The 25,863-nt window shown below is 38.8% G+C and overlaps 2 protein-coding genes across 3 annotated transcripts in view; one reads left to right on the forward strand and one right to left on the reverse strand.

The window, feature by feature from the left end:
- LOC108055335 (MKRN2 opposite strand protein) overlaps positions 1-25,863 on the reverse strand; it is a 66,422-nt gene that overhangs the window by 17,153 nt on the left and 23,406 nt on the right. Inside the window, exon 3 of one of the 2 annotated variants that reach the window (XM_070213503.1) lies at positions 10,055-10,204. The exons of the other annotated variant lie outside the window; for it this stretch is intronic. The gene's annotated coding sequence lies outside the window, so the exon portion shown is untranslated. The remainder of the gene's footprint in view (positions 1-10,054; positions 10,205-25,863) is intronic. 2 annotated transcript variants of the gene reach the window in all.
- Positions 1-25,863, forward strand: part of eys (eyes shut) — a 65,157-nt gene that overhangs the window by 14,102 nt on the left and 25,192 nt on the right. Inside the window, exons 2-5 of the mRNA XM_044394800.2 lie at positions 368-1,235; positions 6,577-6,725; positions 18,512-18,664; positions 19,358-21,699. Of these exons, the coding sequence (XP_044250735.1) occupies positions 751-1,235; positions 6,577-6,725; positions 18,512-18,664; positions 19,358-21,699 (3,129 nt within the window). The 5' untranslated portion in view covers positions 368-750. The remainder of the gene's footprint in view (positions 1-367; positions 1,236-6,576; positions 6,726-18,511; positions 18,665-19,357; positions 21,700-25,863) is intronic.

Below are 25,863 nucleotides of genomic sequence, written 5' to 3' on the forward strand. Positions count from 1 at the left end.
CAGCAAATATATATTTATTTCCCAAAAAGGGACTCTCTCAATCGGATTAGAGTGGAAGGCTTCATTTATAATCAATTTATTTTACTAATTTCCTGCCAATAAATACTATATGGAAATCTACTTAATTAATCCCTTAAATGTATCCATAGAAAATCATTTATGATCTTTGCAGAGTTTAAAACTAGCTTAAATTTACACAAATTTATATATATTGTAAAAACTGCGCAATAAATCGACCCAAAGTATTTAATTGCCACTTGGTGGGGACAAATCCAAAGCTTTTCACCCCTCTTAAACAATTGTTGTCGCAAATATTATCCCAAAATACTCATGGTTTTTTTCTATGCGCTCTCTGCACTTTTTACAGATTGCAAATTGAAATGGCAGCAACAATGTGAACGACCAGAAGAGCAACAATACCAGCCAAGAGCTTTGAAAATAAGCAGCGAAAAAATAGGAAAATAAAATATCATCAGATAGAGAGATAGACAAATCATAAACAAGAATGCCGGGCATTTGCGGAGGACTGTGAGGATTGCAAGGATGCTGATGCGATGCGAAGGCGACGCAGATTGCATTCAAGGACCGCTGGGCCAGCAAACAATCAGTGGGGCAAACAATGAGAACTAATAAAGCACTTAAGCGGATAGACGACCAGCAACAAGGACACTCTCCAGCCATAGCAACAGTAGCAGTAGCAGCAGCAGTAGCTTCAATCAAAATAAGATTCCCCACTCGGCCACGGGGCGTATGATCAACGTGCATCAGTTTGATAGCCAGACAATGGCGGAATCGCCTCAAATTAGACGCGACATGAGTCGCCGATGTGCCGCATTGCCTTCGAAGGACACGAAGGACCGTGTGGATGGGGCCAGCACAGTTTTGGGGGCAACCACCACACCGCTGACAGCCAACGGAGCCACCACCACCGGGTGGCCACCGACTGTTGCCGTTAACCCGAAAGACATGCAACGAAACCACCTGCTAAAGATGCCAACAACAGCAACAATAGAGAAACCAACGATAACAGCAGAAAACACCACCACCACCAGCACCACTAGAAAATCAGCAACAGCCGTTCGGTACTCGAACTCCCTGACAACATTAAGGATATTAGCCAAGGGTCTGCTGCTACCCATCCTCATCCTGGGCATCCTCGTGGGCAGCAGCCAGGCGGGATTCGCCTGCCTCAGCAATCCCTGTGTGTTCGGCGTGTGCATCGATGGACTGAACAGGTGAGTTTGGGTGCAAAGCCCCCTGACAAATGGCTAGATAATGATAAACTACACCCAAAAAAAAATTTGATATGAAACGATGATCGATTTGATGTTACTCGATATGCTTGAAAGGTAAACAACAGGCCAGTTCGAATTTCGAATGTGTCTTTCTTCCTCCCACTCATGTAATTTTGAGAGAGTTTGAACTTCTCGCTTCCACTCACGTAATTTAAGTCGCCACACTGCTACTTCCTGTCTTTTTCGAAGTCTTAAAATCTCCGAGAAAGAGTTCGTTAAAAATCGATATCCGTATGCAATACCAGAAATTTACCATGCGAATATCGATTTGACTGCGATTTTTGTGTAGCAATTTATGAATACCAAAAAAATAAAAACGACAAATTAAAACTGCTAATAAAACACCTATAATTTTAAATCCATTAAATTCAGATCAATTTCGAATAATACTCCGGATTGAATTTCCTCCCATTACGATAGATCTCGTGGCAGTGGTTTCATCATCCTTAGCAAAAGTTTAAAAACTCTCCCTATCCCCTCCTTTTTTTTTTGCTTATTATCGGCCTGGCAGCGACCAATAAACCCGTCCAACACATTTCGAGTGGCAATAAACTTAAGCATCAGGAGAGCGAGCAGCTTCAGTTTCAGTTGCCATCGCCGGATATACCAAACCATGGGATCCCATACCATATACCATATAGGGAAGCCTCGATGTTGATGCCGCCACTTAGCAGGGAAATGAATTTGCCGCAGCTGTCCTCCTCCCTGCCCCCCTTTGGTTTTATTTTCTGCTCCTGTTTCAGGGGAGAAATATCCCATCCACCAGCCTTGCATCCTTCACACTTTTTTAATGCATGCCCGTTTAAATGGGGTTAAGTTGCGGCCACTGCAAATGGGGAAAATGTGGAGGCGGAAAAGCCAGAGGGCTGGGCCAAGAGGGGTTGAGTGGGTTTCAATTGCAAGCAGCTGGAAAATTATTAACTTGGACGACCAAACCAAAGTGCATTCTTAATGCAGAAAATTTATAGTCAAGATATGCGAAATATTTCAAGTTGTATTAAAAATTCAGCATGCATAGCGAATGGAATTTAATTAAATATTTTATTTAAAGATAATCATGTTTTGGGGAGAATTGAAATTGGAATTTAATGAAAAGGTGGAGGAAATATTTTTAAAATTGGTTTGAGACAACAATTTAGGCCGAAGATATTTTAATTTTATAGATATCCAATTTTATTTTATTGATTTTCATTTTCTAACCCAATCTTTTCCGGAATTTTTTCCATTCTATTATGCACATTTTTAGTTAAGGAAGACTATGCAAATCCATTGCAAATATCACCCGAGTCTTCATTTCATCTCAAATTCAAATCAGAGAGAAGCTCTCCAAATTGCTGCACTTTTCAGCCATTCAGTGGGGTAAACTTTTGAGGCTTAACTGTCGGAGATTCCACCATGAGATTTTTCCTCAGACAAACATACATACATAGCCACTACACAAACAAGTTAGAAGACGAACGAATTTCTCTCCTTGACGCCGTTTATACAACTAAGTAACTGCCATTTTATTTTTCTATGCTCACTTCGCGATATATGCAACCGCTAATCCCACCCAAAAACCATCCAGAACCACCCAACTAGCGACGGGGAAAAGCGGTTAAGGCATTTCTTTTTTACGATGGCTCCATGCGAAAGCTGCAAGTCAAATGCGAAATGCGAAAACCAGAAGCTTGAAATCTCTTCCCCGCCTGCATTTTCCCGGCATTTCCCAAAAAAAGAAAAAAAAAACTCAGGCTGGCCAAGTCGGATGGATGGAAAAGTTTATGTGCTGGCAAGCGAAATTTATAGCTGCAATTAAATTTAACACGATGCCATGAGATTTAAACGGATTAACTGAATAGTTTTCGACCATCTTAAACTTTGGATCGGCGGGGGCGTCAGGGGGAAAATATCGCGGTGGAGTTTACTGGCTTCGAAGAACATTGATATTTTATTGGTTTATCCTGGTTTACTTGCCCGATAAGCGAGCTCTTAACTGTTTTATGAGTTCGCTCTAAAAACTCCAATAAAAGCTGACTATAAAAGATGAGCAAGCGGATATGATTTGCTTGGCAAATTGCCAAAGCCATTAAGTAGTTTACCCAATTGAGATTTGATAATGGAGACTTCAAGAAAGTGGAAATCTTGAGATACTTAAGAACTTAAGAACCATAAAAAAACAACAAGATAGAACGCTATAGTACCACGACTATTAGATACCCGTTGCATGCAGCAAATCTACTGGTTGCACTGCTTGAATTCCATTATTGCTCATAACTTTTTAACGAATGGTCCGATTTGAAAAATTTAAAATACATTTAATAATACATCAAAGCTCCCAAAAAACGTTACAATAAAAGGTATTCCTTATTTTCTATGTTTAAAAATGAGAAGCTGATTTCCAAGGTAACCAAGAAAAAACAAACACTTTTTCTAAGAATCCAATATCTTGATGGCTTGCACTCTGATATTCCGACCGCAAAGTACCAGTCCAATGCCATTATGTAGTCATTTCCCAATTGCTCCTGGCTGAAGGCAACAAATCAAATGGTCTCCCGGGTGAAAATGTCCAACCGAAGGCCATAATCAGCCCGAATAGAATCTCGAGGGCTTCAGTTGGCTTCACCAAAGTGAACTGAAAACAAGGGCCGAGAACAACTGAACAGAACGGCAGAGCAGACGAGTGTGCCTAGGTGATTATCCCCGTACTTAGACCATAACAGACATGTGCACCGGGAGGAGCCTTCAGCTGCCGCCTCCTGCATCCTAATGTAATCCATTATAAAGGACAACAGTAAGCCAACGTCACTTACGGTACACGGGTAAAGAAACTTCTTTAATTAAGCCGGGTTTTCCTGGCAGCAGTTTTTACCTCAGGTTACACTCGGCCACAGTTCCCCTGACACTATTCTTTTTTATACCCTTGCAGAGGGTATTATGATTTCAGTCAGAAGTTTGCAACGCAGTGAAGGAGACGTTTCCGACCCCATAAAGTATATATATTCTTGATCAGCATCACTAGACGAGTCGATCTAGCCATGTCCGTCTGTCCGTCTGTCCGTCTGTCCGTCTGTCCGTCTGACCGTCTGTCCGTCTGTCCGTCTGTCCGTCTGTCCGTCTGTCTGTTTCTACGCAAACTAGTCTCTCAGTTTTTGAGCTATCGGGATGAAACTTTCCCAAAAGTCTTCTTTCTATTGCAGGTAGTATATATGTCGGAGCCGACCGGATCGGACAACTATATCTTATAGCTCCCATAGGAACAATCGGAAAAAAAAAACTTTAAAAAATTCTAACTTCGGTGTTTTTTGAAATATTACCTTCTACTTTTGGGGATGTTATTTTTTTAATATTTCTGAATTTCGAATTAATTATTTAAAAAATCGGACTACTATATCATATAGCTGCCATAGGAACGATCGGAAAATTAATGGAAAAGTAATAGGAAATAAATTCTAGCTTCTTTGGTTTTTGTTGTATTATCTTCTACTCTAGAATATGACTCTTTTTAAATATTTCCGAATTTCAATTTTAATTTTATCGAAATCGGACGACTATATCATATAGCTGCCATAGGAACGATCGGAAAATTAATGGAAAAGTAATAGGAAATAAATTCTAGCTTCTTTGGTTTTTATTGTATTATTTTCTACTCTAGGATATGACTCTTTTTAAATATTTCCGAATTTCAATTTTAATTTAATCAAAATCGGACGACTATATCATATAGCTGCCATAGGAACGATCGGAAAATTAATGGAAAAGTAATAGGAAATAAATTCTAGCTTCTTTGGTTTTTATTGTATTATCTTCTACTCTAGGATATGACTCTTTTTAAATAATTCCGAATTTCAATTTTAATTTGATCAAAATCGGACGACTATATCATATAGCTGTCATAGGAACCATCGGAAAATTAATGATAAATATTAGAAAATTGAACATTTTTGCGATTTGTTAATTAATAGGAATGATCTGCAAGGGTATATAAGCTTCGGCTGGCCGAAGCTAGCTTCCTTTCTTGTTTTTTTTTGGCTCTTTGCATTTTCGTTTCCGTTTCAATTTCAATTCGGTTTGCCGAAATAGAAATGGAAAAACCCAATCCCAAATGTCTACCAAATATTTATTTCCACAACTTCTCAAGTCTAATGTTGCGCTGGCCAACAGTTTATTGCACTCAACTGGCCGGCGGTTCGGCTGTAGGGTATGTGTGTTATGCATGAATACAGGAAAACGAAACGAAAACGAAAATTCAGGAATATAAAAGAAAATAAATGCGAGAGTGCAGTACAACTAACTTAGCTATATTAAAATAAAATTTATTATTTAAAATAAAATCGTAAATGTTTCGTTCAATAGGATCTTGTTTGATACATTTTGACATTATTCTAAAATGCGTTAAAAATTATTTAAGCTTTTATAAAATAAGCTTAAAGTGTATTTTTAATACTCTTTTTATACCCTTGTAGAGGGTATTATAATTTCAGTCAGATGTTTGCAACGCAGTGAAGGAGACGTTTCCGACCACATAAAGTATATATATTCTTGATCAGCACCAATAGCCGAGTCTATCTAGCCATGTCCGTCTGTCCGTCTGTCCGTCTGTCCGTCTGTCCGTCTGTCCGTCTGTCCGTCTGTCCGTTTCTATGCGAACTAGTCTCTCAGTTTTAAAGCTATCGCGATGAAACTTTCCCGAAGGTCTTCTTTCTATTGCAGGTAGTACATATGTCGGAGCCAGCCGGATCGGACCACTATATCTTAAGGCTCCCAATCAAATATAAGAAAATTCATTGTAACTTTGTAGGAAGTAGGCGTTTTGATTCTTGACTACTTAAAAACAAAATTGAAATAAATCGAAACGCTGAATCTGGAATCCCTGGAACTGCACCGAGTGAGTATTCTTTTATCTACAAGGGTATATAAGCTTCGGCTGGCCGAAGATAGCTTCCTTTCTTGTTTTTAATTTCATTAAACCGATTTTAATTTTTATACAAATTTAAAATAAAATTTAGTTTTTGTGATTTTGTGGCTAACGAGTTACAACAAGTTGTGAGTCAGCGTATTTATCTTTGACGTCCCACTTCAATTATAATCCGGTTCTATCTACCCTATCCGTACTATCCATATTGTGCCATTTGCCGAAACTATTTTTATCCAAAGCTCGCTTACTCTCTAACTATGGGTTTTCTCCATTTTCTTTTTTGCCATCCTGATATCCCGCTGTTTTTTAACCAACCTTTGATGCATCATTGACACACCGTTCCGCACACCCACCAAAACACGATGGAAACAACTAAAACAACAGCTCGTACTCGTGTTACTGCATTGATGGCTACACAGGGATCCAGTGCCAAACGAATTGGGACGAATGCTGGTCGAGTCCGTGTCAGAACGGCGGGACATGTGTGGATGGTGTGGCCTACTACAATTGTACGTGTCCGGAAGGATTTTCTGGTAAGTGTGCCCCACGCTATCTAACCGGTTGGGTGGACTTTTTATATGTGGATGGGTCCGATGGAGAGGAGTGTGTGCTGTGCCGCCTGAATGCGGTTTATTTTGGGGACCACCAGCATCCAGCTAAAATTCACGAAACTAAAACGGTGCACATGCATAGAAAATAATATTGTGAAATAATCGAAATATTTTCTAAATAAATAAAAATTTACTTTCACTTGGGATCGAATTAATTTCATCCTTCAGCAAAAAAGTTTTTTTTAATTTTGCAAATTTTTATTGTAATTTAGAAATGTTATGAAAGTATATTATTTTTTAATTTATAAATTTATCTTTCAGTAAGACAATAATTTTTATAATGATACCTACTAACATAAAGATATATGGAAGGAACACATATTTTATTCATTCAATTTTTTTCCCAGTGCACTTTAACAAATAGCAAAGCCGGGGGAAAAAGGGTTATGCAGTAAAGTGGAGTGGCAAGCCAGTTGAGTGGGTGAAGTTCCTCTTCCGTTCCACGTGCGAAATGTATTTTTATTAAGCCAACATAAAAAACTCAGTCTCGCTTGGTTTGCACTTGGTTTGAGAGCCTGAGACAGATCCCCCGGCCCAAAAAAACGCCAGCTCCGGCAAATAGAGAGGAATTCCTGCCAGGACGCGCGCACACAGGATTCTCCGTTTTGCCCCCAAACGTATTTGTAAAATTTACGCGGCACGAGAAAAGGGCGAAATAAAAATATAACGTACAATGCTCGTTTTTACTTATTTTCCCGGCATTTGCTCACATGTGTCTATTCTTCTTTTTAACGCGTCCTGCGAGGCAGAGAGGGCAAAAAAAATCCAAATATAATATAGAAAACAGCAAACGAAAAGAAAATAGGGAGTCATTGAAGTGCAGAAGCCTTTTATACCCTTAAAATGCTGTTGATTCGGCAGGGAGAAAAACTTTCGATGAGTATTTTCAATAGCCTAGGTTATTTTCTTACTTAAAGAGACTTGAAGGATATGGAGAAAGGTTAAAGCATAAATAGCAGGAGTTTTGGAAAGGATTAAGCTTTTTTGGGCCCTAAGTAATCTAAATAATAATAAAATATTATAGAGAATTTTTAGTGCAAAAATAATAGGAATTGCCTCTGTTCAAAAATGACTAAAAAATTATTTTATTAAAATTTTTACCTTTTTCGTCTTTTCTGTATAATTACCTTATCAATTAATATGATTTATATATGATCCTTTACAAATTTATGGTTTAAAAAGTTAGAAATCGAAAAGAGTTCATCTTGTTAATATTTTTTGACCCCTTAATCTGAACAAAGTACCCATTTCTTCAGAGTATCTGAAAAAGTGAGATGATCAAAGCCGGGCGAGAAAAACGCTTTGAGAGATCTCCAAAGGCGTGAAAACGGAGGCAATCCGAAGAGGGAGAGACATGGAGTAAAAATGGGTAAAAGTGGAAATTCGAAATGGGAAATGGGGAAAATGGGAAAGCCGAAGCTGGTAAACCAACTTTAATGTTGTCTATTGTGGTAGTCAATGTTGGGTGCTTAAGTTGCCTCTTGCCACTACATCTGTGTGTGTGTGAGTGTGTGTATCTGTGTGGGCCAAGCACGGAAGTCTAACCATGAATGTATCTAATGTTCATCCTTTTGGCTTCGTGTACAAGAAGACACATAAACACATTTACTTATGGTACGTGTGAGAAGAGAAGCACTTAGTGTCCGTTCATATATTTTCTTTTCCTTTTTTTTCTAGTGCCACCCCTTTGTCGTTGCACAAAGTTGACTTTATAAAATTTAGTGAAATTTATAGCCAGCGTATATAGGTGTAATATGTACCAGATTCGTATTTGTAGTCGTATCAACGCTAGACTAAAGCCGAATTACAAATTGCAGCAAATTTGTTCGGGAACTTTGCTGATGAGTTCAACGAGTGGAACTCCAGCTGAACAATCAGGCCAGCAGAGGTGGCTAAATGATATGAATGGACCAGGGGGCCAGGGGGATTCTAAAAACAGACCAAAAGTCATTGACTGACTCTTTTGGCCCAAAGAGTCTGGGGAATAAATTACTGAGTTTGCCAGGAACATTGGTTACATGTGTTTTTCGGCTGGTTGAAGGCATTTGAATTGAAATAATGGAGAGTAAAATTGTAGTTGATTGAAAGTTATGTTTTTATTTAAATAAATCTTTTGAACTGAAAAAAGAAATAAGGTTGAGCCAACTTATTTTAAAATCCATTTTTTATTTATATTTTAATATTAATAAATCATAAAATAAAATATTTTTTATAGTATTCCCAATTATCCTAAATAAACTCGGCAAGAATCGCAATTAAAGGCTGTCCTCCATTTTTATCACTCATACGACGCGTTTAACAATTTTGCTCCCCCATCGCAGAACAACTTTTATCGTCTACAGCCGAAACAATTGCATTAATTTAACATAAATAGAGCGGAGCAAAACAAAGGCCCACAAAGTATAAGCACTGCAAATGAAATCAACACAAAAACAAATAAAATTATGCACCGCACAATCCCTGGACCCCTTCTTTTTCACCGATTTTGCAGAGGGAACTAAGCGATTCCATTGCAAATTGCTCTCGGGCTGCGAAACAAAAAAGACAAGCCCAAATGTAAATAAAGCAAAAAAATGCATAACAAATTCAGCGCTTGAAAAAAGGAAAGCGAAATATGCTTTTTACCAAGGCAGCCGCAAAAAAATATATTATACAAACACACTCATATATAATAAATAGATTTTTTGCCAAAAGCACGAGAAATGTCGGAAATGAAGCTATAAACTGGGAAAAAAGGCGACCCAAAAAATATAATATGTATATATATATGTTAAAATGCAGAAAAATTCAGGAGAATTTCAAAATGAAATGCAGTCTATGAATGGGAGTCTAACGCAAAACAAAGCGAAATTAACGGATGCAAAGAGTTCTAAAAAAGGTGGGCGGAAAAGCAGGAAAATGGACAGACGCCTCGGGGCATTATTTAACCGCTCATTGAGTTTTGGAAAGCTTTCACCTTGGTCGAAACCCGCCACCCCCTTTCACCCTCTTTAAAGGATTCAGCAAATGCAAATGAAAGGGACCGCAAGATAATGTCGGAGCGGGACAGCCAGTGTTCTAATTAATTTTATGGGCTTCCTTTGCATTGCGCATATTTTCGCGGCCCTTTTGCCCTATTTTTTTTTCGGCTAGCTGGTTTTAGCGTTTATGTTTATGCCTTTTTGAAGTGGTTGCGGGAGATATAGCGGTATATCTGCCGGATCTAGGGTATGTGGTGCCATGTAGATCGTTATTTCGCCTGTTCCACTTACCAACTCTTTGTGCCGACTTCTATGACTTTGGGGATAAAGTGGTTTTCCGGACTAAATTGGTTGCTTTGATTGGGTTTTCAGTTTTACTTTCACTCGATCTCTTTGACATCCGTGTGGCTTTTACTTTAATCAAGCTAATTATGGGTGCAGCTGAAAATTAACAACATTAAACGTGCTATTATTAATCACAAATGTTGTTAAAATCACCTTTAAAAGTGTGAAAAAGTATGCAATAAAAAATATCATAGGCATTTGCATTGAATCCAGCAAAATATTGTTTGCATACTTTTAGTGACATTATATTATTTAGTGACATCCTGACATATATCTTATATCATTCGAAATATCTCCGCTTAACTTTCAAGATCATTCTTGGCATAAAGACATTAACAAGTACATCTACATCTTCATATCGCCAAGAGCCTGCAATCCTCTCTGTAAACTGCAATCACCAACAGCTTAACCTTGCTCTCCTGACGCAAACATCAACTCACACACACAAATCACCATACCGCCATACCCACACAATCACACAATCCAATAACAAAGCGTTGGGCATGCCTTTGTCCTTTTGCTCCTTGGCTCCTTGCCTTTATGCAATCATTGCAGCCACCAAGTGAAAAGTGTAGGGAAATGGTAAAAGCGGGGTTGGGAAAAGCGCTTGGCTTCATTGCAACGCGAAAACAATAAGGAGGGGGAGGGGGGATTTCTGCAGGATGGAAGAAGGTCTTCCTGGGCCTATTCACCATTGAAATTTCGCATTTCACATTCATGCAAATGCAGCAAATCAACAATGAAAAAATAATAAAGGATGGCACTCGAATGTGGGAAAAACGAAGAGAAAAATGCTCTAAAAATGGTAACTTGAGGGCAGAGTGTTGAATTTTTAAATTATAACTTTTTCATTTATAGCTAAAAATACTATACTGATACCAAATAAAAATCAAAAGAATTCAGAAATAGAATGTATTATTTTTTAAAGATCTAAGTATTTTTTACACTATTTAATATGGGCCTCTGCGCCTTTTACGAATATTTGCCTTTTTTTAAGGATTTCGTTTTGTTTTCGTTTTGTTTTTCCCACTCACTCACTTGATATTTTATCGTAATTTTCCTGGGCAGAAAGTCCTTCGTTTTTTAGGACTGCTTCATCAGCGAGTTTTTGAGCGAGCGGCTGCGTGTGTGTGCATAAATTTGCACCTGTTCACCTGTTCGTTCTACTTTTTCGCGCTCGCCGGGCAATTTGCACACATTTTCACGTAGCCAGGGAGATACATTCAATCAAGCATCTGGTTGCTCAGTCGCAGAATCATCCATCGATTCATGGCTTTATTTGGCTTGTTTCTTTTCCTTGATTTTCCGGCACCGGCAGCCTTTAATCAGAGTCAGCAGCTTTAATTCCCGACAGCGCCCCGATTTATTCCGTTAAATATTCACCCAATTTTCAATTACATGACTCAGCGATTCGCATACATTTTTTATTTCAATTATCCAGCGGAAAACGTGTGTGTTTATAAATAGAATTCAAACCAATTCCACCAACTGTTTCTCGTTTCTCATTTCGCAGAGGTGGCTAATCAATGGTCCTTTGGGATTCAGTTTTGCTGTTCATTTCTGTTGTTATTCTGTGCGACAGCAGCGTAAAATATTCATGGCTTTATTGATTTTATAATGTCAGCCAGTGAGTTTGATGAACTTTTCCCATACGCGGCGGGTGAGATATTTTTGTTTGCTTTGTCACGGGTCCTGGGATTAGTCGTGTAATCGAATACGATTAAGATTTTTATTTGTCCACACAACAGATGTGATTAAATAGTTTTGTGGCAAAAAGGCTTAATTGGCTTTAAATATCAATCGAGAAAATTCCTCAATTAAGTACTCTCAAAGCTTTGATGCTCTAAATCCTGTTACTCAACTTAATTGGTGGGTAAATCTACTCGGAGAAATGTTTTGATTTATTTTCAAATAAATACAGGTATCAATAAAAGATATTCTTGGCATTTTATTTTAAGTTTTTATTTGTGATGGGAGTGTGATTATTTCGACACTTCAACTAGCAAATAACTTATTTGTGTTGCAAAGAAATATTTTCCGCCATTTTGAATACATTTATTGATTTTAAGTCACACACTAAAGTCTCAGAAGTTTAAAAATTAAAACTACACAATACTTTCTAATTTTACGCAACATTCTCTTGAAAATTAATAGGAAGGAAAACGGAAAATCAGAGCTGGGGGAAATGTAGTACAAAATGCAATTAATTAAACGCGCTAATACACGTACATACACTTCCAAAGCCGTTTTGTGGGTGTAAAAGTGTGGATTACTTTTCCCCGTGAAAATGAGCTACGTTTTCCTATTTCCTTGCTTGCTTATTGTCAAGGATTTCTCTCTCTCCGAAAAAAAAATAAATGGAAACTAAGCAATTGGATGAGCAACAATGCGCACCACAAGACATTCAAGTGCAGGCCAAGCATTTCACATCAAGAGTACACTGCGAGGAAAATTTCTAAAAATGTTTTACAAAATATCTCAAAATGATTGGGGTATTGAAATAAGCCAACGTTATTTTTAATAGCATACTTTTAGACACTTTTATTAAAAAATTTAAAAATATTTAAAAAAAATTTATTGCGGTATTATATATGCGGTATATGTTGCTAATATTATTTTATAAATAATTTTAAATTATTTCCAAATACTTAGTTATATTTTTCTATACGACTTTTAAACTTTAGACGAATTTCGAACCATTTTATTCGAGTGTAGATATGCGAATTGAAATTGCGAGATTGCGAGTGACATGAATTGCTCGGGTTTTCGACTGGGGGCTGGCTGAGTGAATGGATCCCGTGATTAGTTTCCCCGTCGCATTCGAAAGCAGCCCAGAATCCGTGCAATTGGAGCAGGAATCGGTGGCAGGAATGAACCCAAAGTGCATTTCATTGCTCACTGTCGCAGGTCGCAGGCAGCGATTTACGGCAATGGATTCGAAGAAGGAAGTTGCTGGCCAACCCAACCCCCGAATATCACGAACACCCCCAAATCCACCACTCCCCCAAACCAATGATAATAGATTGCACTGGCTGGGATTAGTTTCGCATACAAATTGCGGAGGAGACGTGGCTCAAATCCCAACAAGCTAAATACTGTTCTTGCTTTTGGGGTAATTGAAGAATTTCAAATGAATAAACCAATAAATTAAAAGGATTTAATTTTGGGGAAAATTAAGCCAATTGCAACAAGGAATATAGTGATTTGAAGTCGTCAGAACAGATTTAGAAATACCCTTAAATTCGATTGCCATTCCTAATGCTCTTAAAGTTATGCTTTTTCAAAAAATCCATTTTTAATTGCTAGCAAAACCAAATTCTGTCATTCTTTGTTCCGAACTCCAGTTGCTGTTAATTATAATTTAAGCCGAATCCTGATCTCTGTTAGACTGCCAGCACTTTCAGCTTGTCGTGCACTCACTCGTTCATTTATGCATTCATTCAGAGATTTCAGAGGAAGCTGCAGCAAAGTATCCGAGTATGTGAGCATAAAATGCAAACGAAATGTGCAATATTTTCAACTCATGCACCTTTAGAAACGATGCCAGATTTCGAATGCACATTCGCCCAGCAGCTTTTCCCCTGCCTTTCTCCATTACTCACAATATATATCTTCCATGGGAAAAGGTAACAAGCAAATAAGAAGCACAAAATGTGTGCAGATAAAATTCAAATTTCAATTTGTGCATCGACTGGTGGGGAGAAGGGAGTCCTGAAAAGGACGAGCTGCCTCAAGGACTCGAGGGGAAAATGGCCATGTTTATTGTGACTCGAAGCCAAAACAAATGTTCGTACCTTGTTGCACAAATGTTTACAGTTCGCTGCCAGCAGCAAATAATAACAGAGCAAAAAAGAAATACATAACAAGAAAACGATGAAGAGGCAGCAAAAGCAGTAGACAGGCAAAAAAAGTTTCAATAAAGAAATATGGGAAGAGGGAAGGTACAGGCTTAAAGTGAAATTCGAAAGAAAATTTTAAGGGTCACCAACAAAGTATTATAAAATTAAGAGTATTTCCAGAAAAAAATGTGCAAAATTAAATATTTAATAAAACTTTGAACTTGATTCCTTAAAAAAGAAGCATTTTAAATCGGGAAACCGAAACAAACATTTATCAATTTCGAATATTTTGCTGACCGAAAATTTATCAATATTTTACCATCACTTAAAATTTGATAAATGGTTTATTTTTCCTATTTTCCTTTTCGTTTCAAATATTCCAACAATCGACATGAAGAATGTCAGAATTGTACGCCTCTTTTTTATTTTCATTTTCAAATTCCCAAATGGAAACCGAGGAAACCCGGACAACCAAAGCCCGTCCATTAAACAAAGCGGAAAAAAAGAAGACAAAGAGATAGGGGGGAAAATTGTGCGTCCAATTCGAAAAAATTCATTCATAAAACATGCCTCGTAGATTGCGGCAGTGAGTGAAGCATTTTTTGTGCCCACAAAAATGACCGATGCCGCCCCCTTTTCGACCCTCCCCCCTTTTCACCTCTAACCACGCACATGGTGAAATAAAATGAAAATCGATTTTCACTTTAACGACTTCACACATTGCACGGGACCCCAAGAAAAAGTATTGCAAAGGCCCCACCGAAACCACAAACGGAGCCAAAACAATGAACAAGAAAAACCAGAAATCATCGTGAATGCATTGAGGAAAGGTAAACCCAGACGATGTGAGAAAATCGAAAGGGGGAGGAAGTAAGGTTCCGTAGAAGGTGCCTCTGGTCTACTGAATTTGGGTTAAGAACTGTGCGTGAGGGGTTTTCTTGCTCAGTATTCTCTATGCTTTCTGTGTGCTTGACCACTTCCTGTATTTGTGCATGAATTGGAGCGTAATGTGACATTTCATGTGAAGCACACAAATCGGAAAAAAAAGAAGAGGAGAAAGAGTTGACCATTTGGGTGTTCCTTTACCGCCGGAGCTACATTTCCTATGCGCAATATTGTAAGCTATTGGGAAAGCTTAAAGTAGGGAACCAAATTTAAATAATATTGAAATTTTTGGGGAGGCTAGGGTTTCAAATGTACATATATCGTAAATGTACATATATCGTAAATGTACATATATCGTCTTTTATAAAAAGTCAATCGGATTTCCAGATTCAAAATATTTTGTTGCATACTTTTAGACACCTTGTAAGTGGTTTACTAGAGATGCCTCAAAATGCGACTTTTAAAGCAATAAAAAAAGTTATAGTATGAACTTCTGCATTTCTCAAACAAGTGATTAAATTTTACGGACGTTCGTAAGGAAAATTGAAATATTTGTAGAATTTTAAGGCCTATCTGCTCCCCCTCCCACCATTAAAATCATAAAGCAGAATGCGATTGCCTCGCTGCGATGGCCATAAACAAATTGAAATGTGCAGCGACTTGATGGCACTTTATGGTCAGAATGGGGAAATTGAAGCTGTTGCTCTGCCATGGCAGTGAAATACGAGAAAGTGCCAGGCTGGCTGGAAAATCCATTACTCAATCGAAGAACGGGTCCGAGCGGGCGATAAATTTAAATACGGTTTTTTATGAGGCCCATAGAACAAACGAATACTTTATCCCGAAAACGATACTAAAGAGTTTGATAATTGCAAGTGTTGCTACAAAAAGATTTATGGTTGGGGGACTAAAACAACATTTATAAAATGAAAATAAAATTTATATTGATAAAAATTTAAAGATAAATAAACTTAAGATAGAATTTGACAACTTTACTTTGTTTATTTTGTATTTGCCTGCATTTCGAGAAGTACCTGCATAATTACCTGTCCGAAATGAATCACACATCCCAAGCGCAAGATTCCATTCTCCGAAGTGTCCGACATTAATAAATTAATTTAAATTAAGTTGAGTATGAGGACTTGAATGCAAATGTAATCACAGAGCCAACAGCCTGGAAGTATGCAATATAAATTCGAGCACAGACCGCATAGTTTGATCGAAATGTGCATGGGAACTAAACTATATTTGCTAGGTAGACATTCCTGAAGCTGAGCTGAAATCCACAAAGGCACACAAAGGATACATCTAAACATATACACACGTATAACTACAAGTCATAAGATACATATATTTGGTATATCCACCCGTCATAAGGCAAACAAATGACATCGACTGACATCCTGTGCTGTGCTCGCCAGGATTTTGCGATGCCTTCTTCGCTTTCAGTTCCCCTTTTCGTGTTGATTTAGTGCTTATGCAAATTTAATATATGTTCAGGACTCTGGCCCATTTGCATAGACTTACATTATTGTTGCATTATAAAACCAGACACAAGGTCCAGACACGCACATTTATCTTTTATGACCGCTCGCCAGCTGCATTTCTATTTGAGCATTTCACTTTTCCCTTTTTTTTTCTCCTTTTCTACCCATCAGTGTACGTATTTTGTATAATTTATGAGTTCAAGTGATAAATTGTTCGGAACCCGCCCCCTCAATTGCAGTCCACTTGAATGCAATTTTCTGCTTTAAATTAAGATGATTTCCTCCTTTGTTCGTTTGGCGCATTAATTTGGCCAAAGTGCAGGGGAATTTCAAACGCCGACTTTTTTGACACTTTTGTTTCGACACTTTGAAGTGCTTTTTTTCTAAAAGACCGAGAGAAGAACTTTTTCTTCAGCCCAGACAAGATAGGCAAGATGGAAACTTTCATGGGGAGTGGAGCCGGAAAAAAAACTTTAAGCATATTTCTCGCCAACTTGTTGCCAAAAAGAGTTTGGCCAAGAAGGTGGCAGCGAAACGCAAACAAAAGGCCCAAACTCCAAAGGCGTTTCTATGCCGGGCAAATAAATTCTGAAACTTCAGCCATACAAAATATTTCGCTGGCAATAAATTTTGCAAAGAGCAGGCTGTGCGCACACACCCAAAAATATTACTCATACGCAGTGTTGCACTGGCAATAGAAAGGACTTCCCCCCCGAATTTTCTCATCCCCCATGGCGAAGATTGTCTGTCTGTTTGTCTGACAGTTGCTGCCTTTTGGCAAAACACTGAGACCAAGTCAACGTCGCTGCAAGTTGTTGAGCAGAAAATTGAAAAGTATTTCCAAGCATTTGTTGCCATTGTTAGCTGTCAAACTCGATACCCCCAGCAGTGCAGATTGCTCTATCCAAAAAGGAACTGAGAATTTTGCTAAGTTCTTGGGAAATTCTCTGCCATTGGAATGGAGTCTAGTTTTTTTTTTGTTTCTCGAATTGCGCGTAGTCTAATTTCTCTATCAGACAAACAATTATTGTGTCGATATTATAATTTTGTTCTTAATATTTATTTTATTTATTGAATGTTGAATAATATTAAGACTTAATTTTATTATCGGGCTTAGCAATATTTTTAATTTTTTTTTAAAGTGTTAAACATGATTTTTATGAATTTTTATATGTTGTTTTGTATTTAAAAGTAATAAGCTCTATTCTATAAATTTTTCAGAATAGAAAGAGTATTTTTTAAACTTATTTAAAAAGTTTTTAAAATATTTTTAATTTTTTAGATTAGTAAAGTATTTTTTGTAATTGTTTAATAGTAATAATCTTTACATTAATAAATTTCCTAGTTTAGAAAGAGTATTTATTACAAGTTTCCCTTTTCCTACAAGTTCTCACCCATTTCTCCTTGCCACTTCATGCACAGAGTTTGAAGGACAGCTACAAATTTTGGCATGTGTGTTTTATATCCAGTCTGTGTGGGTGGGTTACGTCTGTGTGTGTGCGTGTAAATATCCTTTTGAATTGTTTATATTGCTTGCAACCAAATCAGCACTTGTAGGGCTTGTTTTGATTGCCATTGATGCGCTTGTATCGAAAACTTTCCACTTTCTTATTTTTTTTGTGAATAAAGAGTAGAGAAATAAATTGAAAGGAATAGGATAGATGTGGAAACAGGAGAAACTGAACATTGGTGAATATAATGAAAGGTCATTCAATTGCACTTCAATTGTGCGCACTTGTTTCAAACGCAAAGGCAAAGGGAAACTGAAACTGAATCAAATGGAAGAAAAGGTTATTTAAGGGCCGTACAGCAATTTACTGAAGGGCAAATGGAAATGAATTCGATTCCCCTTCAGTTATCAATTAAAATGCCATGCGTATTTTTCTAACATTTTCCTTCAAAGAGTTCGCAATATAAAAACGCAATTAAAATTCATAAACTAAAACCGCAAAGCTAAAAACAATTAGCCTTTGGTGAAATAAGTTAAAAGCTCATTGCGGCAGGCGAAAAATAATTAAACCTCAAAACAATATCAATATCAATATCAGCTATAAATAAATAAATAAATTCCCTCGGTGCAAAAGAACTTTGAACTGCAAATATACATATTTCTATAATTAAAATGCAAAATACAAGTGGGTGGCTCTTTGACCTCCAGACAAGTAAGGTTATTCATTCGACATTCGTTTCAGGATCCAAATGCGAGGAGAATGTCGACGAGTGCATGTCGAATCCCTGCCAGAACGGCGGACTTTGTCGGGACAGAACCAATGGCTACATATGCACCTGCCAACCGGGCTACCTGGGATCTCACTGCGAACTGGATGTGGCTGTCTGCGAGACAGGTGAGTGAGATTCGAGATGATGAATGATGAAGGGACCAAACTGGGTCGAGCTTGTCAAAGGTGGATATATGTTTAGCAAAATATAAACGGCATTAAATGGAAATTTGTAAAACATCAAACTAGCATTTTCACTTGAATTATTAAATGGCTTTTTAGGAGACGAAAAGAATGTTGCAATAATTTTTAATATTAATTCTTGAATTAATTATCCGAGCCATAAATTCTTCAATACTTTTATTTATATGCATTTGCAATGAAAAGCAAATACAAAACAAAGCAATAAATTCTTCTTTTTATATTTATGTGCATTTAATTTTAATTAAATTGCAAATAAATGTGATGATGGAAAAATGAATTAAAATAAATAATTAAAAACTAGCTAAGAGAAAATAAAACAAAAATTGTATACTAATTTATTAGGTTAAAAATTTCCTCAGAAGATAAAAAAGAATTTTATTAAATTTTTATATTTATGTGCATTTTCTTTTAATTAAAATGCAAATAAAAGTGATGATGGAAAAATAAAGGATTAAAGATAAGCTGAGGGAAATGAAAACCAAAATTGTTCACTAATTTATTAGGTTAAAAATTTCGTCAGGAGATAAAATATAATTTTGTTTAACCAAATTAAGGTTTTCAATAATAGTTCCCTAACTTCCATACTTTTTACGTTTTCCTATATCCTTCAAACAGGAACTGGAGCTCGTTGCCAGCATGGCGGCGAGTGCATCGAGGGTCCTGGACTGGAGTTCACCTGCGACTGTCCGGCGGGCTGGCATGGTCGGATTTGCCAGGAGGAGATTAACGAGTGCGCCTCGTCGCCCTGCCAAAACGGAGGCGTCTGCGTGGACAAACTGGCCGCCTACGCGTGCGCCTGTCCCATGGGATATACGGGCATCAATTGCGAGGAGGAGATCCTCATCTGTGCCGACAATCCGTGCCAGAATAATGCCCTGTGCCTGATGGAGGAGGGTGTGCCCACTTGCTATTGTGTTCCCGATTACCATGGCGAAAAGTGTGAGTTCCAGTACGATGAGTGTCAGCTGGGTCCGCGTTGCATGAACGGCGGTGTTTGTATCGACGGAGTGGACACCTTCTCCTGCTCATGTCCTCCTCTGCTAACTGGTATGCTCTGCGAGTGTTTGATGGTGGGCGAGGAGTCCTTGGACTGCAATTACACGGCACCAGTGACGCAAGCTCCACCTAGGAGAACCACCACTACGTCCACAGTGGCGCCACCTACCGTGAGGCCCGTCACTCCGCCAGAGACAACGTTACCACCAAAAGTATCCGAAGAGGTCGAGGTCATAGTAGCCACCACAACTGCACCAGCGGAAGTGGTGACCTCTGCGGTGGTGGTAACATCTTCATCCTCTTCCTCATCCGAGGAAGTCGTTTCCGTGGAGATCAAGACGCCCACTTTGGCTCCCCCCGAAAGCGATAGTCACAGTATATCCGTAGAGCAAACCACGGTGGTTCCAGCACAACCTGAACTTGAACCAGAACCAGAACCCAAGCCACAAATCCCAACCGAATCGGAATCTGAATCGAAATCGGAAGCTGAAACTGAAGAGGAAATAATACCGGTCACAACAGCTCGACCGCCAACAAGTCGATCCTCCAGCTCATCGGAAGAATCACCGAGCATCTTTACCACTTTACCACCTCTACCGGGAAAATCCCAAACTTCCGCCTCGGGAGAAAGTTCGGGTGAAGTGATTACCTCCGAGGAATTCACCACAGTGCCCCATTTCGAAGTGAGTGGCAGCAAAAGCGAGAGTGGCAGTGCAGAGGTCACCACTTTGCGACCCACGGTGACACCCAGCATCACAATCTCAGTGGACATCACCTCATCCAGCAGCAGCAGTAGTAGTTCGGAGTCCGTGGAAATAGTCACAACACCAGCTCCCATTTTTGTGCAGCGAGTGACTACGATTGAGACTAGCATCTCCATAGACTATGTAACACCCACACCGCCCCCTGCGCCTCCGAAGGAAGCCACTACGCAACGAGTAGCCATGCCCACATTTGCCACAGAGCCACCACTCGATGTGGTGGAGACGACTGCCCCAACGCACCACCTTTGGACGGAGGTGCCCACCACGGCGGCTCCTTTCTTCACGGAATATCCCGCCGAAGTGCTGATCACCACACATCGAACGAGTGCCGGCAGATTCACCACAGTGCAACCACCTGTCCAGAGCACCACAACCTCACCCACTGACGACTCTTCAGCATCCATTGAGCTACCCACAACGCACACTCCGCAAATTGTGGTTACCATATTGGATCCGAATGAGACTATATCCCCGTTGATCACAACCACCGGGCTGCCAACCACGACGCATCATCATCACCATCATCATCACCACGAACCGGAGGGAACCACTCTTCAGCCTCTAGAGGAGGACGAGCACCACCATCACCACCATCATCATCATGAGGAGGTCACCACTGCGCCACAACCAGTGGAAGTGACAACGGGACATCCCCTGCAAACGGAGGACTTGATTGGGGTTCAGGAACCCGCTGTGGTGACCACAGAGGCGCCTTTTGTGCCGCCCGAAACAACGGTTCTTCCTGCGGTGGTGGTGGTGCCTGTTACGATTGCACCACCTGGCACTCCAGCACCACCTGTTCCGCCGGCAACAACCCTGCCAACACCTCCGGCTACCGAGCCACCACCGCCACCCACGGCAGCACCCACTCTACCACCGGTGACCCTTCCTCCGGTGACCCAGCCACCGCCCACCATACCACCCACTCCGCCATCCACGCAATCCGCACAAACTTTACCGCCACCGACGTCGGCCATAAATGTTTACACCACACCCGAAGCGCCGCCCACGGCCTCCCAAACGAAGCCAACGGCTGTCACGGAGAGCAGCGAGGAAGTGGAGGGCAGCAATACGGTCTCCTCCGCCGGCGGAAGGGGTTCCGGCGGAGTGCCCGAGGAGAAGGCAGGCGATGTCGATTGCATCAAGCTGGGCTGCTACAATGGCGGCACCTGCGTAACCACATCCGAAGGATCGCGGGTAAGTAACCGATTGAATAAAAACACTTTGAAATATTTATGCGTACTTTTAAAATATTAAACCATACCGAAAGAGAAAAACAAAAAATCGAAAACCTTTTAAAAGAAAGTGTATAAAAGTATGCAGTGAATACGAGTGAATCTATCGGAGTTTTAAATTCAAATATTTACATAGCATACTTTTGGACACCTTTGGATTTTTTTCTTCTTTAAAACACCCTTCCAACGAATTTTCCCCAAGTGTAGCCAGCCTCAGTAGGTCAATCGATAGGGACCCCAGCACTTTGGCACCTTAACGAAATCGAGTTGTTTGTTCGATGCCAAAACAACCAAAAACTAGGTAAAACAAGAAAGGAAGCTAGCTTCGGCAAGCCGAAGCTTATATACCCTTGCAGATCATTCTATTAGTTTACAAATCGCAAAAATGTTAAATTTCTTATTATTTCACATTCATTTTTCGATCGTTTCTATCACAGCTATATGATATAGTAGTTCGATCTTTTAAAAATTAAAATCGAAATTCGGAAATATTTCAAAATAGTCATATCCCAGAGTAGAAGGAAATGTAATAAAAACCAACAAAGATATAATTTTTTTCACATTAATTTCGATTTAATTTTTCGACCGTTCCTATGGCAGCTATATGATATAGTGATCCGATTTAAAAAACAAAAAAACCGAAATTCAGAAATATATAAAAAAAAATATTCCCAAGAGTAGAAGGTAAAATTTCAAAAAACACCGGAGCTAGAATTTTTTTACGTTTTCATTTTTTGATCCTTCCTATGGGAGCTATAAGATATAGTTGTCCGATCCGGTTGGTTCCGACATATATACTACCTGCAATAGAAATACGACTTTTACGAAAGTTTCATCCCGATAGCTTTAAAACTGAGAGACTAGTTTGCGTAGAAACGGACGGACAGACGGACGGACAGACGGACGGACAGACGGACAGACGGACGGACAGACGGACAGACGGACATGGCTAGATCGACTCGTCTAGTGATGCTGATCAAGAATATATATACTTTATGGGGTCGGAAACGTCTCCTTCACTGCGTTGCAAACTTCTGACTGAAATCATAATACCCTCTGCAAGGGTATAACGAGGCATCCTACGGTGCTGATTGTGTGCGAGCAGTCAACTTCACAATTTTCAACCCCATTGAGTTGCTAATTGGCCGTGTTGGAGTTGTGCGCCTCCGGGTTCCGTTTCCAATTCCACCTACCGACCATTAATAAGTCATTTAATATGCCAGCTAAGGCTGCAATTGCCTAGGCAATGGTAAATACACCAAGTAACAGGAATGGAAAACGAAAATGGACTACCATAATACCCTGTGTAGGAAGTAAAGTAGTTTAATGTATCTACCATTCCTACCACTAAAAAATCGGTTACCAATTTTTAAAAATGGATTTAATAATAAAGTATACTTACTACTTAATTTAATAAACATAACTAGGGGCAACCAATGACTACTCTCCACTATAAAATCTAAAACAACCACGGCAATTCAGTTGCTAGGTTCCCGTTTAACCCCACTGTAAATACAATTTACAGTCCCTGCAATCCGAGAGGCTTTAATCAGACCCTTTAATAGGATACTCGGCAAACGAGGGAGCATTAGCATTACCTACTCAACGGCCACACCCACGAGCGTTGCACTGGCGCCAACTAAATTTGCAAATTGACAACCTGAGAGGACCTCACAGCTCTCAGCTGCCCACGTACAGATAGAGATGCAGATAGATTTCCACAGATGTGCTCAACTTATACATAAATAATCACGTGTTTGTCGGGCAAGGTGAGCGGGGGAAAGGCAGGACTTGTAAGCAGATTTACTAAGCAGATTGTTGCTAGGCCAACGGACAGTCACATAATCGAAGTACTGGCTTGCTTCAGGTGGAAATTATACAAGGCAAATTATCTAGTTGGAGTTTATTACTTGCTAACCAAAGAAGCTTTAAAAAACTCCCTAGGTTTTTGAGACCACTTATAACGGTGCCTAAAAGTATGCCACAATTAGGAAAAAATATTTCCTGCATACTTTTAGACACCTTTTTAAGTGATTTCAAAACTCTTGTGATTTCTGTTGCACCCCTAGTATGAAAATCATGTTTTCTTGCTCTAATCAAAACCAAAGTTTATTTTGGAATATTTTTCCTGGCACATTTCCGGTAAAAACTTTTGCCAGCGCACAACCTTCTATCTGTCTGCTCTAATAATATCTTACATTTTTGTAGTCTCTTGCCTGCCTGTAAGTTCTCAGAAATGCCAATTGCTCTCGTAAATGAATAGTTAAGAACTTTGGAAATAACAGAAGCATTAAAAACAGGAAAATTTCAGGTAGAAAATCAGACAGCAAATAGCAAAATGCCGGAGAAAATGTTCGGCAAGCGAGACCACAAAAGCCCCTCCCAGTTGCTCTAGTTGCACTAACAGCTAACAATGGCAGGCCTGCCAAAGTATGCCTATTCAACTATTTATGAAAATGCTTGTGGTAATTTCAACCCACCCAAAAAAAGAGGATGGTATAGAGCTAAAAATAAGACCGAGCGAGAGGGGAAATATCGAAACTCGATGGCAAACAGAAAGCCATTTCAAATGGGTACTAATAACCGGAAAATTGTTCACAAATGATTGCATGTTAGTTCTGTTTCCATTTTTATTTGGAAATTTCGGCTGATATGGGGAAGTTACATTTGGGAAAAGCTCGAAAGGATTCAACATTGTTGTTTAATATGCTGTTTCAATATTATTTGCAGCCCTTTTAAACTGGAATTTTCACTCAACCAGAGGCATTGAAATTTATTGAAAATTGTGTAGGTCATTAAAATATTTACATGGTTAACAAATTCTCACCAATGACCATGTAATTTCCGCCCCTCAGGCTTTGTATCATTTAATATTCATTCCCCTTTTGAAGGTCAGAGTGTGTTGCAATATCTCGATAACCGAGAACTCCCCAACAACCACTAAATATATCACCATTAATATGTCAGCATGGCGCCCAACGTTAGCCAAATTAGTAGCACCACATGCAATTCCAGTTTTTTACGACCGAAACGTGAGGCCAATATGAGTTGACAGTGCTTGGTTAATATGAAAGCCACAAGCAAAGTTGGATAGGATGCTTAATAAAAAATCTCTTTCAAATTTAAGGATACATCGTCTATATTTGTACAAATATTTACACTGATTTCTTTAAAGAAATATTTGTTTAAGAGATACGATTAGCAAAAACTGTAGTTATTTTTAGAGTTCTAAATCGGTTGTTAAAATAGTATATCTTTGTAATGTTTTACAATATTTTCTTTAATGCGAATTTTTTAAGATAAATCTATCTCAACCACAGAACAGGTTGCAAACTCTTAAGTCACTCTATACACAAGAAGTTTAGCGGCACTAATGCAACTAATTTATTATTCAGACCCAGTTAATGAGTTAACAAAGCCAGCTGGCAATTTATTTATAAACTTTAGCTGCAACACACGTACATACATAGATCTCCAAAGTGTACCTATGAATCACAGGCACTCACACACAAAAACGGGGAAAAGCGGGGAAATTAAGGGAAGAAAGAGGGATGAAAAGCCACTCGGCATGTGGCCAACATGTTAACAAGAAAAAAATTAAATTTTCATAATAAATTTAGCGCTTGAGTGAGTGAGACAACACCGCAGGATGAATTTGTTATTGTGTGACACAACCGCCCACACACTCACTTACCCACACTCAAGCACTCACACTAATGCAGGCCAAGAAAAGTAAAGCAAATAGAGAAAAGGTGCGAGAGGAAATTATTTCACAGAGCATATGGCACTTTATTGTTGCCAAGTAATTAAACTAACTGCACAAACACTCACAGCAGCTCACACACACTCGAGGCTTTTGTTAATTTTCAGATTCGCCATTTTTATGCACTTCTAAAAATATTAAGTATACGTAATTATATAAATAAAATTATTTTTTTTTTTAACCAAATTTTTGGGTTTTAATAATTATTTGTTTTTAGGTTTTTCGATTAATGATTTATAAAATGAATAAATAAAAACAAATATTGTATTGGTTTTTAAAAACATACAATTAAAAAACATTTCCACTTCTAAAAATATTACGTATACGTAATACGAATAAATAACATTTTTAATCGACTTATGT

The sequence above is a fragment of the Drosophila takahashii genome, chromosome 2L (genome assembly GCF_030179915.1).
Source record: "Drosophila takahashii strain IR98-3 E-12201 chromosome 2L, DtakHiC1v2, whole genome shotgun sequence".
NCBI lineage: Eukaryota > Metazoa > Arthropoda > Insecta > Diptera > Drosophilidae > Drosophila > Drosophila takahashii.